This window comes from Cynocephalus volans, chromosome 2 (genome assembly GCF_027409185.1).
Source record: "Cynocephalus volans isolate mCynVol1 chromosome 2, mCynVol1.pri, whole genome shotgun sequence".
NCBI classification, from domain to species: domain Eukaryota; kingdom Metazoa; phylum Chordata; class Mammalia; order Dermoptera; family Cynocephalidae; genus Cynocephalus; species Cynocephalus volans.
The window spans coordinates 59,477,522-59,496,965 of record NC_084461.1 but is presented as its reverse complement, the minus strand read 5'-3'; the positions used below and the strand labels follow the sequence as shown (position 1 = coordinate 59,496,965).

Genomic DNA, 19,444 nt, shown 5'->3' with positions numbered 1-19,444 from the left:
TCACATAGATACTTCTCCATTTCTCAAGCAATGTGGCTTCTGCCTTCTATGTTTTCTGTCTATCATAGTCTCCAACCATCTTCTTGATGTGCGACAATTTACTCTTCAATTGCTTGCAATAACTCCTCTTACTTTTGTAATCTGCAGACTAAAAGGGAAAAAATGAATAACAAATTCAACAAAATAAAAATAAGTCTGCTGGGAAGGCAGAGGTGAACAAAAAAAGGAGCATTAGCTACACAGAATTGTTGAGTGTGTTAAATGAAGTAATATACTTAAGTAATACACTAACCACATAGGCAGCTGATATTCTTTGCCCATTCCTACCTCCTAACCTGAGTTTTACAAAGTATACACTCATTTCTAACAATATGCATAATGACCAAGAAAGCTTATTGGCCTTTTTGCTAATACATCATCTTAAAAAAAAAAATCAGTAGAACAAGAAACGGGTGATATTGGTCAACTGGGGAAAGGGAAATTGTGTGAATGGAGGCTAAGAGAGTCAGAAAATTTTACTATAGTTTAACCTTTTTAATAATTTTACCCTGTTAAAAACTCATTTATTTAAAATCATGATACTCTGTGATTTACAAAAATTTTAATATAAAATATTTTTAAAATAGGGCTGGTTGACTCAGTTGCTAACAGTGTGGAGTTGTAACACCAAGGTCAAGGGTTCAGATCCCTGTACCACCTGCTACCAAAAAAAAAAAAAAAAAAAGGTTTTAAGTCAATAATGACTGATAATGCCAAATGTTAACAAAGATATGGAGCAATAGAGTTTACACCACTTGGTCGGAATGTAAACAGAAACATTTTGGAAAGCTGTTTGACAATATCTACTAAGGTTCAATACCCACATGCCCAATGACCCTGCAATTTCACTCCTAAGTATACACCTAACATTTATGTGCACATATACAAAAATGTGTGAAGCTGCATTATTTGTAAAAGCCAAAAATTGAGAACCCAAAAGTTCCTTGACAATAGAATTAATAAGTTGTGTGTTATTAGGGGGAGGAAAAAAACCCCACTACACAGCAAGAAAAATAAATGAATCACAAATACGTGCTATAACATGGATGAATCTTACAAACATAATACTGAGCAAATGAAACCACACACAAAATACGTGTATGACTCCATTTATATAAAGTTCAAAATTGGCAAAATTAATCTATGATGTTAGAAATCAGGGAGGAGGTTACCCTCTAAGGAGAATGTAAAAATTGGAAGGAGTACAAGGGGGTAGTACGGGTCACCAGGAATATTAGGGAAGTATTTCTTGATTTGGATACTGTGTACACAGGTGTGTGGTCACTTTGTGAAAATTTACCAAGTTGTAACTTTGATTTGTGCACTCTTCTGTATGTACTGGTCAACTTTTTAAAAAAGTTTTAAAATATCAGTATTGGTTGTAGCTGCAAACAATTGAAATTAAGGTTCCAATTTATATTTTTCATCTCAAAATTACAGGGCCTTCTGTCTATAATCAGTGCATATATAACAAAGTATTCATAGTCATTCTGAAGGTTAAATGAAAAATACATAATAGAAAAGTTCCTAAAGTCCCAAAAGAATCTTACAGTCTAGGATACTTACTCCCTTAACTTGCTTCAGCCTATTGTATTCATCAGCAGCAGCCTATTAATAAGAAAAACAAGGAAATATGTTTAGTGTGACTATTTCTTTTTTCCAAAATAACATTCCTGATGTTATACTTCGGAGCTAAAAACAACAGCTTAGGACAAAAATATAGGGAATTAAAATAAGGAAGTCTTAAAGTTCTTAAAACTCTTAAGGTCAGCAGGAAAGCCTGAAGGAATCCAGCAAAGAGGCATTTATGATACTCTATTACTCATGTCTCTTTCCCGTAGGCAGGTAACTATTTGTTCTACTTCTCATCTCTCCCTGACTCCAGTCCAGTGCCAGGCTGACACCAGAAAGGTCTTTTGTAAGGAGCAGCTCTGATCAGGCTATATCCACTATAAAATTGGTCTGCGATCCCTATTAACTTTTCTACTCATCTAGTGTCCTACCTTTCCAGTCTCAGTGCCCATCATTAGCATTTTCTTTAAAAAATTGGGTATGTTAATGCTTCAAGATTTCTACCATGTTTTCCTTATGGCTGTAATCCTACACCTCCCCCACCCTTCTGTCTAGAGAATTTTTTTGTCTAGAGAATTTTTAATGGTTACCTCTCAGAGAAACCTCCCCTAAACTCTCTAGCTCTTGAGCAGACTTTATTCCTCTAAGCAGGTAGTTACAGTGCTTTCCACGGCATTAATCACATTGTCTAAGTTGTTTAGATGTCAGTTTCTTCTGGAATATGAGCTCTTAGATGGTAGGGACAAGATTTTATTTATCTTTCTCATCTCAGCACCTCCACATCATCAAGCACACGATTAGTGATCAATAAATGGTTTTTAAATCAAGAAAGTTTTATAACAACATCATATAGAAACCATAAAGAAAACAACAAATAGGGCTGGCCTGTGGCTCACTCGGGAGAGTGTGGTGCTGATAACACTAAGGCCATGGGTTTGGATCCCATATAGGGATGGCTGGTTGCTCACTGGGTGAGCGTGGTGCTGACAACACCAAGTCAAGGGTTAAGATCCCCTTACCGGTCATCTTAAAAAAAAAAAAAAGAAAAGAAAATAACAAATAAATCAAACTATAAGAAGCAAATACTTCAAAAACTGAACAGCAGGGTGGCTGGTTAGCTCAGTTGGTTGGAACGCAGCCTTGTAACACCAAGGTCAAGGGTTCGGATCCCCATACCAGCCAACCACATAAAATAAATAAATAAAAGCAGATCATCTCAACTGAAAAATGGCAGAGTATTTAATGAAGTTTCATTAAACATATGAAGTGATGAAGAAAATTTAATTACTAATATCTCAGACACAGGGCAATAATTTTTCAGGCACAAGTGAGACCTGGGTCAAACAAGCCCTCTAGTGCATTACTATGGGGAATGCAGTTGGTATAGTCTTTCTAGAGGGCAGTTTTGCAACAAAAGTTTAAATGTATATACTCTCTTACTCAGCAATTTCACATTCTGGAATTTCTTCCAGCAAGATAAGCAGACAAGAGTGCAAAAATAAGATGTTCACCAGTGTACTACTGAGGTCAGGGGAGACACACTTAAATGTCACTGTGGTGACCTTTAATTACATTGTGACACAACCATAAAATTGAATATTGTATAGCTATTTTTACAGATAAAAAATTTTAAAGTAGATCTTTATTATTAATATAAAACAATAACCATAAACTATTATTGAGAAAAAGAGCAGGAAATAATCAGTGCCAGAAAGTATTATTTATTTTTTTATTTTTGATATTTTTGGCGGCTGGCCGATATGAGGATCCGAACCTTTGACTTTGGTGTTACAAGGCTGCACTGGAAAGTATTTTTAAAAAAAGAAAAAGAAAAAACCCTACAATGATAAGGGTATATCAAAGGGATATAGGAAGCAACTGTGATCTCAATTGTCAAAGCTAGAACAATTTGAACCACAAAATATAGTATTATATTATAGCTCAGTTGGTTGGAGCATGATGTTGAAACACCACGGTCAAGGGTCCAGATCTATCGGCCAGCTGCCAAAAAATTAAAAATTCAAGAAAAATTAGTATTAGATTATAACTCAAAGTACAAAACAGATATCCATGAGTCCATACTTACATAAATAATTGATAAAATAAATGAACAAATAAACAAATGGGGGGAGAGACTAATATCCCTTTGAAGGGAGATTTATCTGTATAAATTTCAATTGGCTCAGTTGGTTAGAGCATACCATTATAACACCAAAGTCATGGGTTCAGATCCCCATACTGGCTAGCTGCCAAAAAATATAAAATAAATAAATAAATTTCAGTATGTATATAAAATACAGTATGGGAAGGGTGGATTAAAAAGAGTAAATAACGTTATATGGACAAACACTACCTCAGCCAGGTGATGGGGGAGTGGGAACAAAAGGTAACCATAAACTACTGTTGAGTAAAATAGCAGGAAGGATATGAGTAACACATATGAGATAATTTCTCATTGAAGATCATGTGTGCTGGGTGCACTCCTGCACGGAAAGGATGTTTTAACTAATATTTTGTGACAAGGATTTTGTAGTGGCAGGATTTAAGGTGATTATTTTTCTGTATACAAGTCTGTATTTAGGTTTTTTACAGAAAGAATGAATTCTGTTTATAAATAGAAAAGTAATATGGCTATTTTCTTTTAAACAGGAAGAGTTAGATGTACACAGTCTATTGCTTTGTAATTCATAAGTACATTAGTGCACACTTCAATTTGGAAAGACTTTCATCTAAGACCCAATCTCTTTAATGAAATTAGTTTGACAATAGCAAAATTCTTATCAACACTCATTTAAAGGATACTGTATCTCCACAGATTAGAATCAAATTCTACATAATATATAAATATCAGGTTTGAATTTACCATGTACTCTTCACTTTCTTCTCTATAGTCATCTAATTCTTTATCCAGACGAGAGAGTTCTTTATTGATCTCATCAAGTTCTGCTTGTAAGCTCTTGTATTCCTGCAAGCCAGTGTCAAAATTTCTCTTGTAGAGTTGTCTTTGTTGATCTGAGGTGATAGGTGGATATTCTCTAAAAGATTGAGAAGGAAAATAACTATATATATATATCCCTAGCCAACATAAAATCCAGTGTTTCCTCCTCAAAGATAATAAAGCTGGCGGGGTATGGGGAACGACATTCTCTCTCCCTTTTTTTTTTTTTTTACTAAACAACAAAAATTTATTTTTTTATATTTATTATTTTTTATTTTATCAATATACAGTGTAGTTGATTTTCGTGTCACTTTACCAATTCCTCCTTTCCCCCCCCTCCCTGACCCCTTCCCAATCAACAACATATCTGTTCACTTAACAAGTTCAAGGAATTACTGTGATTGTTGTGGGTTTTTTTTTCTCTTTTCTTCTTTTTTTTTTCTTATGGGAAAGGGAGATGGGATACAAATAATTTCCATAAGTTCCATTAAGAATACTTCAAGGGGTGGCTGGTTAGCTCAGCTGGTCAGAGTGTGGTGTTATAACACCAAGGTCAAGGGTTTGAATCTCCACACCCGCCGGCCATCAAAAAACAACAACAAAGAATATACTACTGCTCATGTTTTTTAAAATGCTCCCATAATTTTTAGAAATAAAGTTGAAAATCATTTGTAAAATTTAAGGTTCTAGTCACAGGAACTCATTTATTCTCAATAAACAATACATGACAATGGAATACTTATATTAAAATCTTAAAACTAGAATTCCAGAACACAAAAGTCTGTTTTGATCACTGCAGTAACAGAGCACCTGACTGGAAGTCGCTGTTTCCTGTTACCACCTATAATTTCAAAATGGTTTATTTATTTTTTGGTCTTTTTTTCCTAAGGGGAAATAGCTTATTTTGTCCTTTCATTATAAATGTAGGCATTAAAACTGTACACTTATAAAAACATGCTCATTGTAAAAATAATCTGGTAATTCATTAAAGTATGAAGAAAAACTAAAATTCTCTATCACTTGTATCTCTCAATATACCAGCTATTTCTTACATATATGAAGGAATGCTATTAACCCACAATCTACTGAGAAGATATTCTAAATTGTTTCATGCACTAAGGAGCTTCATAGCAACATGGAATTTCAAATTTTAGATCTAACAGTCTAATATAATATCTTAATTTTAAAGAGGGGAGAAAATTAAAAGAGTTATCAAAAGGGAAAGAAGAATCTAGGATTTCTGAAAAGTTTTCAGTTCAGTCTTCCATTACGTAAATTAAGCAGGGCTGGCCAGTTAGCTCAGATGGTAGAGCACAGCCTTATAACATCAAGGCCACGCGTTTGAATCTTTGTATCAGCCAGCCACCAAAAACAAGATAAAATAAAAATAAGTTATCTATTTTACAGATAGATGGCTGAACCAGGCCAAAAACTCTTGGGGGAAAAGGGAAGATGAGATATCAGAATATCAGTGAGTAGGGGATTGCAAGCTATCCATGCCCCACCCCACCCCTCCTAACACCTTGGGAAGCAATGTTTTGATTAACCACCGTTCACACCCGCAAATGTTTCCCATGTGCATCCCAGTCCTCAGAATACTTGGGTATAAAAGGGCTACATGTCATACACGAGTATAACTGGTGGCGATAGACTAGAACAAAACCACTGACACACAGAGGAATTTAACCACAACCTTGGCCAGAACACTTAAATTGTTACCTCGATTGTTTACAAATCTGTTTGCCAAAGTTCTCTGGATTAAAGTTTAAAAGAAACTCTGGTCTTCACATGAAAGCTTAACTTAAAAATAATCGTCAAAGGTCTGTCTGGGAATTTTATAATCAGTAAAACAAAGTTCCTCTATACCTATATTTATTTGAAAGACCTTTCTTGGGCGAGTGTTGGTAAAATGTAAGAGCTCTGGTGTAGTTCATCAGCCATTCTGCAGGGAAATTGAAAGTGTTGGCAAAGTATGGTTACAGACAAACATATCCCCTCCACTTCAATCTTTATTACAAAAGAGTACTAAGGAAAAAAACAAAACAAAACCCAAAAAACTCTCTCCGGTCCTGGTTGGCAAAGAATGAGATTACACCACTGACCCAGTTTAGGAGACAACAACTCCAAGCCCCCGCTGGTCCACGTTAACAATCAGAGCCTGTACCTGATCCAGTCCTCCTCCAGCTCATCGCAGGACTCGCCGCCAGTCGTGTAGTCTGTTTCATAGTGGTCTTGCTCTGTTCTTTTTGACTTTCCTGCTTTTCCCTTCGTGGGAGCCCTTTTTGAGGGTGTTTCAAAGTTACTACTGCTGCTGTAACGAGGCTGCCTGAAGTCGTCCACAGGTGAAGTCACCGGAAGCTCCTGAACCACTTCAGGCACCCTAATAAGAACAAGAGTCATTGTTTAGGGACCACTAGGTGCACTACAACCCCTTGCCAGTACACTGTAACTACAAAGTGCAGCAATAATAAGCACAGAGAGACATCTACACACATATACACTCCCTTGAGGAGTGCACCTGCTCAACACTGAGCAGATATCTCGTTTCCTGCATTGGATTTAGCACCAGCTCTTAATCCTCTAATACACATGAGTAGCTTTAACTTTCCGGTTTAAGCAGGGGGCTCATTTTTAAACCTTCTAAGTAAAATGGACCTCAGATTTCATTTTAGGAAGTTCAGGCTGATCTATTAGATGTGTTTATGTGACCTGTGCCAGGGACTCAATCTACAAAAGACTGTCAGGAAAATAACGATCATGATTCTTTTCCACAGGTTCTTCCAGTTCCATGGACTGCTAGATGGGTAAGAAAGCACCATACATATCTTTGAAAACTGATTTTCAGAGATAAGCCCTTCATGATATTAATTTCATACTGCCATATATCAATTCTCTTTTTAAGATAAAAATTGAAAAGCTAAAAACCTAAAAGACTAAAAAGCTTTATATAATGAATTGAAGAATTCATTAAGGATTTTTTTTAAATGTTGTTACATCCTAAAGCCTTGTAGAATGAATGGAAAGGTTAACATAACACTTATTTTCCTAATGCAATTATTTAATGTTGCATCAGATTTTAAATTGCATATAACATTCCTGTCACAAGCATGAAAATGAAGCCTAACAGGAATAAAATACCAAGAGCTATGGCAAATGTAAACTAATTGTTAACAGAAATACAAAGTTTCACTTTCCTCAGTAAAAGAGCAAGAACAGAAATAAAAAGACCAAAGAAAGGGCCTGAGATGTTCCAAGTAAGTATCAGCCCTGCTATTCAAATCAACTGTTAAAATGTCTTACGCTCTTTTTTTCTTATAGCTTCCAACTTACAGAAACAGTGATTTTGAGCTTTATCTACTAGGTTTATTGTTTTCTAGGTGATCCAGAGCCACTTGATTCTAACTGTTGTCAGAGTCTTAGCTTTCTAATCACACTTAATTTCTTGTAGACCTCTAAAGCTTTGGGGTATATGTGTGTGGTCAAGAGTGTTGGTATCTATTTCTTCTTTCTAAATTTATTCAGGTAACATGGCTTTGTGTGGTATGTTAATGCTACTTCTAATGGAGGGAAAATATGACTTTCTCCATGAGTCAATGATTAATAAGATCCCAGACACTCTGCCAAGACTGCTAAGTACTATGCTTCTTGTTTTGAGGTAGCAAAACAAAACCTTTAGAATGCAGTGGGTCTATTTGGGGTGGGGTGGGGGGGCAGAGAAGGAGGAAGCTAAAAGGCAAAAGAAATTAGAAAACAAATAAACAGTAAAACATCAAAGCAGGCCTCCTGCCATAATTTTTTGATAGCTTTCCTCCATATTAGTGGGAAGTAAAAAAAAAAAAAAAAATTATGATATCAAGATACTGATATTATTAATCTTTACCTTGGAAGTTTTCCACCTTCCTTCTTCCTACATCCTTTAAAACACTACATAGTAATATACTTGATCTAGCATGAAAGCTAAAAGCAAAATGCTTAGCAAGAAGAGTAATTATAAATTAATAAGTTAGAGTCTATACTTCCCACCCCTCATTGGCTCCCCTCTTTACTCAGACAGGTGATCTCAACCTCACTTGGTCTCCCAGGTTTGGAAGTTTACCCTTTTATAGCTTTTGGATTCATTCTTTTTATTCTTTAGTCATTTTTTAAATTCTCTCTCACACACACACCCCAACATGCCTTTGCTGCTCCCATCTTGCCCAGACTCTCAGTGTAGCTGTGCACTTTCTTTCACCTGTTTTTGCAACCTCCATGACAGCATGGACTTGGTATTTCCCAGGGGCACCTGGCTCAGTATTGTATACATGGCAGATGTTCAAGATAATTACTGAATTAAAAACCAAATTACAAGATTCCTCTTTTTCTGATGACACAGTATCAGTGAAGGAAGAGAAACAATACATGATTAACATTAGTGCCATGACTGTCAGAATGATGTTCATTATACAGAGTTATCTCTCAGTATCAGCGGGATTAGTTCCAGAACCTCCCCCATACCAAAATCCCAGATGCTCAAGTCCTTGATATAAAATGGCATAGTATTTGCACATAACCTATGCACATTCTCCCCTATAATTTATTTATTTATTTAAAGATGACTGGTAAGGGGATCTTAACCCTTGACTTGGTGTTGTCAGCACCATGCTCTCCCAAGTGAGCTAACCGGCCATCCCTATATAGGGATCCAAACCCGTGGCCTTGGTGTTATCAGCACCACACACTCCTAAGTGAGCCACGGGCTGGCCCCTCAGCCACGCAATTCTGCTTCTAGGATTTATCCTCCAGATACACTCACATATGTGCCAAGTGATAAAGAAATCTCTGGAGGAATATAAAAGAAACTGGTGACTAACTGCCTCTGGGAAGAGGAACTGGGTAGCTGGTACCTTTTGTCCCTTATAAATTTTATATATGAATGTACTGGCTTATTCAAGAATAAGTAATATTTTTAAATTGTTCCAAATGAATTTGTGAAGATACCTTGGTTTTCATGAAAAGGGACAATACCTGGGAATGCTGTGTCACCGTGCAGGCCTTACACTGTAGAGAGAGAGCTGGTCCTAAGATGCGGTGTAGATGTTTATTTTGTACGTGTGAAAGTCATGCAAATCATATCTTAAAACTTTTAGAAGGATTTCATCTCTACTGTGTACGTTTGCCCCTAACAACCTCGAGTGTTTTCGTTTTTGTCAAAATCCAAAGAAAAGAAAGGAAAACAAAGAAAATGTTCTTTTTCCAAATAATTCACAATTGAAATCAATAGCAAGATCAATTCTGAAGGCCAAAACAAAATATATTGGGGGGATGGGGATTAGGCAGACTGCCAGTCTATTTCCAAATTCCATTCTAGGGTAATAATAAAGCCTATTATCCTCAAACTAATTCCATAATTAACTCAGCTGCTGCTATCATCTTATGGGGGCTCCAGGTCCAAACTACTGTGCACCCAGAATGGATCTCTATATAACCCAGCCTACTAAAGTGATATTTCCTTTGTTGGTGGAGGCCTAGGGCTTCTTGGAAGACCAGGGGTGGGGTCTAAATGGGGTGAGGGATTTGGGATAAAACTGTGAAATAACAAAAAGCTTTCCTGTAGATACACCTTTAACTTAGAACACTGAAACTAGATGAAAGGAATTTTTTTTTTTTTGGTCACCAAAATAATTTGGAGTTCTAAAATTATATATAGGAACACTAATTTATCATCCTTAGGCAAAAATTACCGCAAAGTCCATAACAATATCTCCAACATCCTTCTCTCACTAATCATTAGGTTGAATTAGAATTGGGCTTTAGGGTAAATGTTTCCACCACAGAGATACCATTTCAATAACCACAATGGCACCTACCCTAGGCCAGACACTCACTGTGAGGTTTCACATCCCCCAGAAATATGGAAGGCTTTAGCACAGCAAATAAAATACCAGAATTCCTGAATTCAAATGAAATCTTCTAGTTTAATAGAAATGTATGTGGGTAGGGTTGATCAATGTGCAATCTCCCCCTACTATTCATGACATCTAATAATTACAGGCAAAAGGAGAGACTGAGAACTGAACTTAGCTCTGCTCAGTAACTTCCTTTTACCCTCACCTAAACTTCAAAATCAGAAATAGGAAAGAGAGCACACAGAACCACATTCCTAGAGTGAAAGAACCTAACTCAGCCTTTCAATTAAGTCAGCAAGTAAAAAGAAGCATTTTCAGCTTAAAAAGGGAAGATGATTCCAGCCTCATCCTGGTCTTCCAAGAAGCACTAGGTCTCCACCAACAAAGGAAATATCACTGTAATACAAACACCAGTTTCCAGCTTTTGTGTGTACTGTTGGATTTTTTTAAAAAAGAGAATGGCACAAAACAACAAATGATTTTAAACATGCAAATATTCATTTTTAGACTCATTCTATTAAACTAAGGGAGATGCTACTTACGGAGTTGATTTATAGGAAGACTCTAAATATGACCGCTTGTCATTCACTTTGCCATTGGAAGAGTATACCATGGAACTGTCAACCCTATCCACATAGTCAGACAAGGGTGGAGGCATGTCTTCTGTACCTGCAGACACATTTTTAACCTAGAAAAACAGCCCCAAAAGACAGTTATTATTTACCTTGTAATTTAAAGGGAGTAGAAATGAAAGAAAATGATAATATATAAAATTATCTAATATTTATTGGGCTCATTAAATGCTAATTAACCTGTAATGACTTCCTTTTTAATATTAGTTTTAGCAGTCAACTCGGTATTTTTTTTAAACAGATAAACAGTGGTATTGCTAGTTTAACAAGACCAGAATATATTACCAAAAAGGAAAAATCCCAGTTATGTAATTCTCACCCCGACATCCTGATGTGATCAGGTAGAATAATTGCCTATGGTAGTCATCCCACTTCACATTAAGAAGACCCATCTCATTTTATCTAGGTTAGGTCTGGGTTAGAGAATTTTCATTTCTAAAAAGCTCTCAGGAGATGCTGATGCTCCTGTCTGAGCATCACACTTGGAAAACCACTAACCTAGGACAAAGGACACTGATTCTTCTTAATCTATTCATCACTGAACATGAAATGTTAAAACCACAGAAGAAATTAAGAAGCTGATTTCTGCTACAGCTCTTTTAATAAGATTTGTTTATTCTCCCTTATTGTGCACTCTTAGTGGCTCTATTATTAACAGCCTACACAGTACATCACAATATCACTGCTTTCCCTTTGTACTTCTTATTCCATTCTGATGTATAAGTGAATTCATCCTATGCACTAGAGATTATGCCTAGTTAACATGGAAGGTTTACTGCAGAAACTTTGGGGCGGTGGGGGAAAGAAAACTTAAATATAAAAAGAACAGCCAGTTAGAGTCCCAACACTGTTAGGTTTCATGTAGCAGATTGATAACCAAAAAACTGCTCCAACCAGGTCAGCTAAATTATACTGCCTTGGGGGATCTGGGGTAAATCAATAGTCATATCCACCTGTCCTGGAAAACATTATCATATGACCATGTTTACTTAGAAGCAGATTTAATGGTACCAGAGAGCCATAATACAACCTAAAATGCCTCTTGTAACCCTTATGTAACCTAGTTACCATCCCAAATCTATATGTCATGTACTACCAATAGAAAACCTGATGAAGTAATTAGAATGGACTGTCTTTCTCTCTCTCTCTTTTGACCCTTCCCCTTCTTGTGATTATAAAATGCTAAGGTCTGCTGGCCCTCTTCAGAACACATTCCTCAGGGAGACCTGACTATGTGTCTCCCTGGTTGCAATCATCATACAGGCTCAATAAATCCTTGCTATATGTATTTGGCCTCAATTTCCTTCTAAGTCAACAAGATCCAGCACTCTAAATTTCACCTAAAAATCTTTAAATTATTACATATTACTCTATAATTGAAAAAAAAAATTGGAAAAAAAAAAATCAAAGACCCAAACAAGAGCTAAACCCTGATAAATCATTTTGTTGTTTTAACATAACGGAACAGAAATAATGTGTAGAAAAATCAAAATAACTCCACAAATTATTTCTGTGAAAAACAGTGACTTTTGAAAACTAGAGAGGGTGGGACTGCTTTAGCTTGGTAATAAGAACAATGACAATGAATTGCCTGGACTTGCTACAGGTCTGCCAAATAACAAGTTCTATAAAGCATCCACCTCCTCATCTGCAAAAAAATGGGGAAAACTACCTCCTTCTTAAAGTTGTTTTAATGAATAAACGAGATGACAAGGTACCACATTACTACAGTGCCTTCTAAACACTGAAACCTCAGAAGATGCCCTGGAATTACAGCTATTAGATACAATCAAAGAATTTTTATAAGAATCTGCAGGTGATAGCAGACTTTTAATTGGATTATTTTGCTATTATAAATCCTTGCAATTAGGTTCAGCATCAATATAGTATATTTTCCTGTAATACAAACACCTTACATCTTAAATTTTCCATTTGTAGCATTAAAACATGGCATTTACCCCTCCTGACTATAATATCACATACCAAATGATATTTACCACCCCTCAGAGTACAGGGAGGTATTTTTGATATTTTAATATTCAGAGTCAGAAAGGAATGAAATTATTTCCCTTTGAAAATGGAATTTGGCAGCTCCAGCAAACCATTCTCAGCTCCCACTGAATTCCTTACAACAGAACATACCAAGCTTCACAGGCAAATGCTCTACCAAGTCAAAGGCCTATTCTTATTCCAGAGACCTTAATTCCAGAGAATTTAAAAGGACTTCTTTTTCTTAAAAACTCATTTTATACTTCTTCAGGCTCACCTCACCTCGCTTCCCCCCACCACACCCACCCTTCCAGCAATGACTTTAGCAGAGCTTGTGTGTCCTTTTAGAGACTTCTGGCTGCCTGGAATGCCCTTCCCCCTTTTCTTTGCCAGCTAATCCTTAACTGCTCAAGGTCCACCACCTTCTAGAGGCCTTCCACATAAGTCACTGCTAGGTGAGGCACCAACCTATCCTCCCACCTCCCCACACCTGGGCATACAAACCTCGCAGGAGAACACTTATGCTCTGCTGAACAACTGCTTACTCACAGTATAATGGCTTGCTTATGTGTCTCTAACTTGAGTGGACAGTGGACTATCTTAAGCCACAACTGTCTGACTGTTTACAATGTGCCAAACACTAACAAATCACTTAGTAGGCATAACTTTGCATGTAAATATTATTCTTTTCTCAGAAATGAGGGAGCTGTGGCTCAGGGAATTAGATGACTTTCCCAAGGACCTAGTCCTAGTAAAAATGGTAATGTGGGCAGTCCCCACTTTCCTCTGAGTCTCCAAAGCCTAAGCACAGTGCCTGGCACAAATCAGGAGCCCAGAGTTTGCTGCAAAGGATTACCTCATTGGCCACTGTTCTACTTCTATGTTGAGCGTCTTATCAATGAGCTGCTCTGAGCTAACCTTTATCTCTCCATATCAGCAGAACTGGACTACCTTGACCGATTCTCCAGCAGAGATCTTCCATTACTTTAACCTTTTTAAATATATATGCATAAAAAATTCCAAGGCAGTGCTTGCTTTGGCAGCACATACGTAAAGCTGGAACAAAACAGAGAAGATCAGCATGGCTCCTGTGCAAGAATGACACCCAAATTCATGAAGTGTTCCATATTAAAAAAAAGAAATCCCCAGCCAGCTGTAATGCCAGACTCAAAAGTTAAAGAAACAGCAGGCTTTCTCCTCAAAAGGAGTTTAAGAGTCTACAGGCAGAGGCAAAATATTTGTAAAACAAGTCTTTTTTTTTCCCCTTCATTTTTATGCTTCACTTTTCCCAAACACAGCTAAAATATTACTTTTTCTCTAATCTACTTCACAATACCAATGCAGAATGAGTATAAACCCAGTACCTACTGCTTGTGAAGGACAGGAGAAGGAAGGGAGGGCAGTGGGGAGTGACTAGGTATTTGTAATTTATACAAGGAGTCCCCAAACTATATCTCCTATTATGAAAAAAGAGATTCCTGAGTTTCACTATTTTTATTGAGAGGATCCACAGCTAGCCACAAAATTCAATGATGCATCTAAAGTTCTTTTTTAAAAAAAAAGGAAGAGAAAGACCACTCTAATACTTTAATAATCACACTAAATTTTTAAAGATTTAAAACCTGAGGAAAATTAGGCTTAATTCTAAACAGCAAATGGTGAACCATTTTTTCCTTAAGTAACTTAAGAACAACTCTAAGAAATTAAGGGCAAAAGAAAACACAAATTAAGGAAGGTCTGTCTTAAACTAAGCACTGAGGGGAAAGAAAAGTTTGAGAATCAATTATTCCCAAAACCAAATGCTGGAACTCTGCTCTGAAGCAGAGAGGAGCTGCAGGCAGGGTGGTGTGGAAGAGACCCAAGTGGGGAAGGGCTCCCTGGGCAAGTGGAAATCCACACTGCAGAGACCTGCTGGCTTCTCTTTACTGGGATCTGCTAAAGGAGTTCGTGGTCCTAGAGACCCCACCCCACATTTAAACTGTAACAGGAAATACACAAGACAGCAGAAGGAAACACAGACATGCTGAGGCTGTGGGGGAGAAAAATACACCCAACTAACCAAAGAGTCGACTCACACTCATTCTTGAGATTATCAAAAAGGAAAAGCACACAGACTATGTTTAAAGAACATTAATAATTAATTGAGGGGGATACACAGGGAAGTTTTACTAAGATTCATATTCCAATCAAGAGAGAAGTTAAATTTACTGAAATGTCAAAATGAAAAAAATGTGATTTCAAAAGATCTTCACAAGAGTTAATTATGATAAGGACTAATTTTCATACTAAATAGAATTACACTCATTAGAAATGTTCTGATTATGTCACTTGTTAAGAAAAATCTCTGTAACAACATCTAACACTCCTTGGAGAGTTAATGAAAACACCCTAAATCCCTGGGATACCAAAAGGAAAACAAAGAAGGCAGCTTTCCTTTAGAGGAGCTCAGATGCTCTCCGCCACATACCTGTCATTATTCTGCCTTCCTCACCTGGGACCAGGAGGGAACTACATGATCATGTTGGTCCACCTTCCCCACCCTGACTCCCTGAAGTCACAGAAAGGATTGTGAAAGTTGATGAAATCACATTCTGTCAGACCCAGACAAAACAGAGCCAGAAAAGGCACGAAGGAGGGGGCTCTTGCTTGCTTGTCTGACATAAGAACCGTTTCCAAAGACCTTTTATTTTTTATTTTTAAAAAGATAACCGGTAAGGGGATCTTAACCCTTGACTTGGTGTTGTCAGCATCACACTCTCCCAAGTGAGCTAACCGGCCATCCCTATATAGGGATCCGAACCCGTAGTCTTGGTGTTCTCAGCACCACAGTCTCCCAAGTGCACCACAGGCCGGCCCTCAAAGACCTTTTAAAAACCCATCGAAATCCCTTCACGTCTTTCACACATTTCCTGCTTTGCACATTACACACGTTTCTGTGACAGAGTTTATCATTAGACATTCTTCAGAACTGCAATAATTCAGGTAAGAGGCTCTGAGAAGAAATTGCCCAATAATGACATCTCAACCAATGAACTGATGAAAATCTGACTCTGAGCCTCCGAAACCAAGGAACTCCGTTTCCAAACAGCATAAGTGAATCTCTCTTATCCTCCCCTCACTGAACACATTGGTGGCTTGCCCTGCCTGGTAGGCATTCCGGATTGTAATCCTATTTTCTATTCCCAAATAAACTCAACATATTTGGGATTTTTTAATGTGTTTTTTTCTACGTGAACAGAATAAAAAGGTCAAGAATGTTTTAAGTCACTTTCAATGAAAATCTCCTCTCCCCCAAAACAAAGTTTGGGGAAAACACTTATCCCCACTGAAATTAATTTCATATGTCATTTGGAATCATAGTAAAAGCAAAAAGTTGCAATGACAGACATTCCCCGTTTTTCTCTTAGTCCTGCCTTCATTCCTGGTTCACACATGGGAGACAGTCAGGCTAGATCTGCTCATGTGACAAAAGTTCACTTGCCGAGTTATCGATCGTGTGCCAGGCAAAACCTGACCTTGTTTATTCCCCACCACTGCCCGGTGAGATACAATTATCTCTACTTCAGATGAGGAAATGGAGCCTCTAAGGTTAAATTAACTTGGTCACATTAGGTGAAGTGGCAGAGAGGAGATTTGAACTCCTGTCCACCTAGCTCCAAAGCCAAGCTCTTTCTGGCATAATAATTACTGACACCTCAGTAATTCAAACATGGCTCCAGGTACCCATCCTGGCGGGGTATTTTGACTATTCTCAGTAACAAAGGAAACTATTATCATTGGCTTAAACACACCACACCCTAATGAGATATGTCATGAAACCATTTTGAAAAGCTTTATTCGCCTATTAGTCTAACTTTGTAAAAGCAGCTTTTGACACAAAATTACTATGAATATGTGCTCCAGCCACCAGGTGCCTTTGTGCGGGTGAGAGTATAGGAATGCCACCCTCAAAAGGGAAACAGACGGGCTCTTCCTGCTTGATAATTAAAGTGGAGAAATACCTCAGGCATTACAGGGAGGAGCACCTTAATCTCAAAATATTGTCTCCAGTTTTAAGACCTGGTCCTGCCCGTTCCACCTTCACTGGCCATGTGCCCTTGTACTACAGGTTCTCAACAGTAAGTGGGCCAACTCGTTTTTCCTGTTTTCTAATATTTTACACCTGCAGATGCTCCACCCCTACCCCAGCAAAAGCCTCAAAATTGCTTCTGGAAAGTTCTCAAACTTTTCTCCACCTCTGGTAGTTGAAGGCAGATGCTCCCCCATATACTAATCCCACAAACAAAGAGAGCATGAACCAAGTTTGAGCAAGTCTGATTAATCTACGTTGCTCAGATGGCACTGAGTATTTAGAAATACATGTTCCCTACCCAATTGCATGTACCAAAGAAATAGTAATATATACCAGCCAAAATTACTAGAGCTTTGGGAGGGGGTGAGGTGGAGAAATCTTGCATTCTGTGAATGAACCTTATCTCATTCAGGGGCCGTTGCTCTAGAGACAGAAACTCAGTGTAGACCATAATAGTTTAGTTTAATAACCTCATGCTGGAGCTTCTCAACAGGTATGCTGAAAGGCACAAATGCCTTAGACCCTGCAACCAGTCATCATCTGCAGTTCCAAATCCCCTTCAGTTTACCCCCGTATGTTGTACAACGCTGCCACTCTCTAAGTATGCCATGAAGTAGAAAAGGCCTTATGTATACATTAACTCAAATGCTAACTGGGCTTGCAATCTAACAGAACTGTGGTTCTTGAAGTATGGTCCCCTAGGCTGAGTGGCTTAATTGGTTAGAGTGTAGTGCTGATGACACCAAAGTCCAGGGTTAGATCCCTATACCGTCCAGCTGCCAAAAAAAAAAAAAAAAAAAGTATGGTTCCCTGCCCAGCAATATCAACATTACCTGCTCAGACCCCACCCAGATCTACTGAATCAGAAACTCGGGTAGGGCCCAGCAAGCTGTTTTAGCAAGCCCCCCAGGTGATTCTGATGCTTGCAAAGTTCTGAGAACCACTGATATAGGACACAATTCTCCTCTATGTTGCAGACAACTGTGCCTTGTTTAGACCATCATACCTATAGCTGACTTTAGGAACATATACTCTTTAGTACTGGAAATCTAGGAATTCCTGCTTTCTAGAGCCACAAAGACCAGCTGTAGTGCACACTCTGCCTTCTATGACAGAACTCTCTAAAGCAGCTCTCCAGGATGCCCTGGCCTGTCCTCCCACCTCTTTTCATTCACAGTGGTGCTGAAACAGACAGAGCCTTAGGTACTCCCAGCTGGGTGGTTCTGGAAGTCACGGTGCTTCCACTTTTGTTCCATTTGAGGCCACAGATAACAATGTAATCTTTCCCAGAGTGAGAGCCTAATATACCAATAGTCTATAGCCCACAGGACTGCTTTTACACTAAGAATACCTCTACTGGCTGAAAATTTTTAAAAAGCTGAATTATTCAAGTTTCATCAGATGTCTAATACTGATTACCACCACCGCCCTGTTCCAGCAGCCTAGACTATGCACATCTATCCCCCTGCATGCACACCTGTGTACAAAAGGAGATAATATGCACAGCCTACCTACACCACTGAGAAAAATATTTGTTCTTATTGTAAGACTGTAGCAGAATGGATAAGAAGAAGATTAAATTAAACTGCAACCAACATCATATGTAGTACTTACATTCTGGGTACTCCTGCCCAAGCTCCCTTATTCAAGCTCACTGCAAGTACTAACAATTATTCTATCTAAAATTTATTGGGCATAAATATATTATATGCTGGTCCTGACCTAAGCCTTTTAATTGTTAACAGCATCAGCATATCTGTAGATGGAATTTTTATTTTCCCCATTTACAGAATAGCAACCTATTAGATGAGCAGACAAAACTGACTTGAGGCAAAGTAATTATCTTCATCAGATGTTAAGGAAACCAAAAGCTACCCAATGCTGACCACAAATGACCAGGCTGCACAATCAGGATCCTGTCCCTTCTCTACGCTTTGTGATTTTCTTTTAACTTCGCTGCCAAAATTGTTAAGACATGAAGCTCAAAGCCAAATCAGCCTGGAAACAGTGCACTGAAAAGAGCACTGAGTAAGCAGAATCCAAACCTGTCTGTCACCGCCAGCAAGATGCCATCTTATTAGTGTCCACCTCTCAGATCGCCAGCTTCCTTTATGTAAGTTCAGCAAGGTAGATCAGATGACCTCACTCATGTCACTCTCAGATTCAGCTTTCTTTTACTTAACCAGAGCCAAATAAGGAGCACCCAAAACTGAAGTTGTCAACTTTCAGTTACTACTTCACCAGAATACTGTAGGTATCAATGAAAATGAATCTCAAGTGCATCAGTCTTACAGTCAGCTCTCAATAGTTACCGTAG

General features: G+C 37.9%; 1 protein-coding gene and 1 non-coding gene across 3 annotated transcripts in view; one reads left to right on the top strand and one right to left on the bottom strand.

Annotated features, from left to right (window-relative positions):
• Positions 1–46: 46 nt before the first annotated feature.
• OCLN (occludin) overlaps positions 47–19,444 on the bottom strand; it is a 38,676-nt gene continuing 19,278 nt past the window's right edge. For both annotated transcript variants that reach the window (XM_063087425.1, XM_063087426.1), the window contains 5 exons: positions 10,977–11,122; positions 6,714–6,929; positions 4,475–4,646; positions 1,606–1,647; positions 47–148 (listed from right to left, as the gene is read on the bottom strand). In XM_063087425.1, coding sequence (XP_062943495.1) covers positions 47–148; positions 1,606–1,647; positions 4,475–4,646; positions 6,714–6,929; positions 10,977–11,122 — 678 coding nt within the window. The remainder of the gene's footprint in view (positions 149–1,605; positions 1,648–4,474; positions 4,647–6,713; positions 6,930–10,976; positions 11,123–19,444) is intronic.
• On the top strand, positions 14,083–14,188 carry LOC134371315 (U6 spliceosomal RNA). The gene has a single exon (XR_010022754.1). It is a non-coding gene; the product is annotated as a U6 spliceosomal RNA (small nuclear RNA).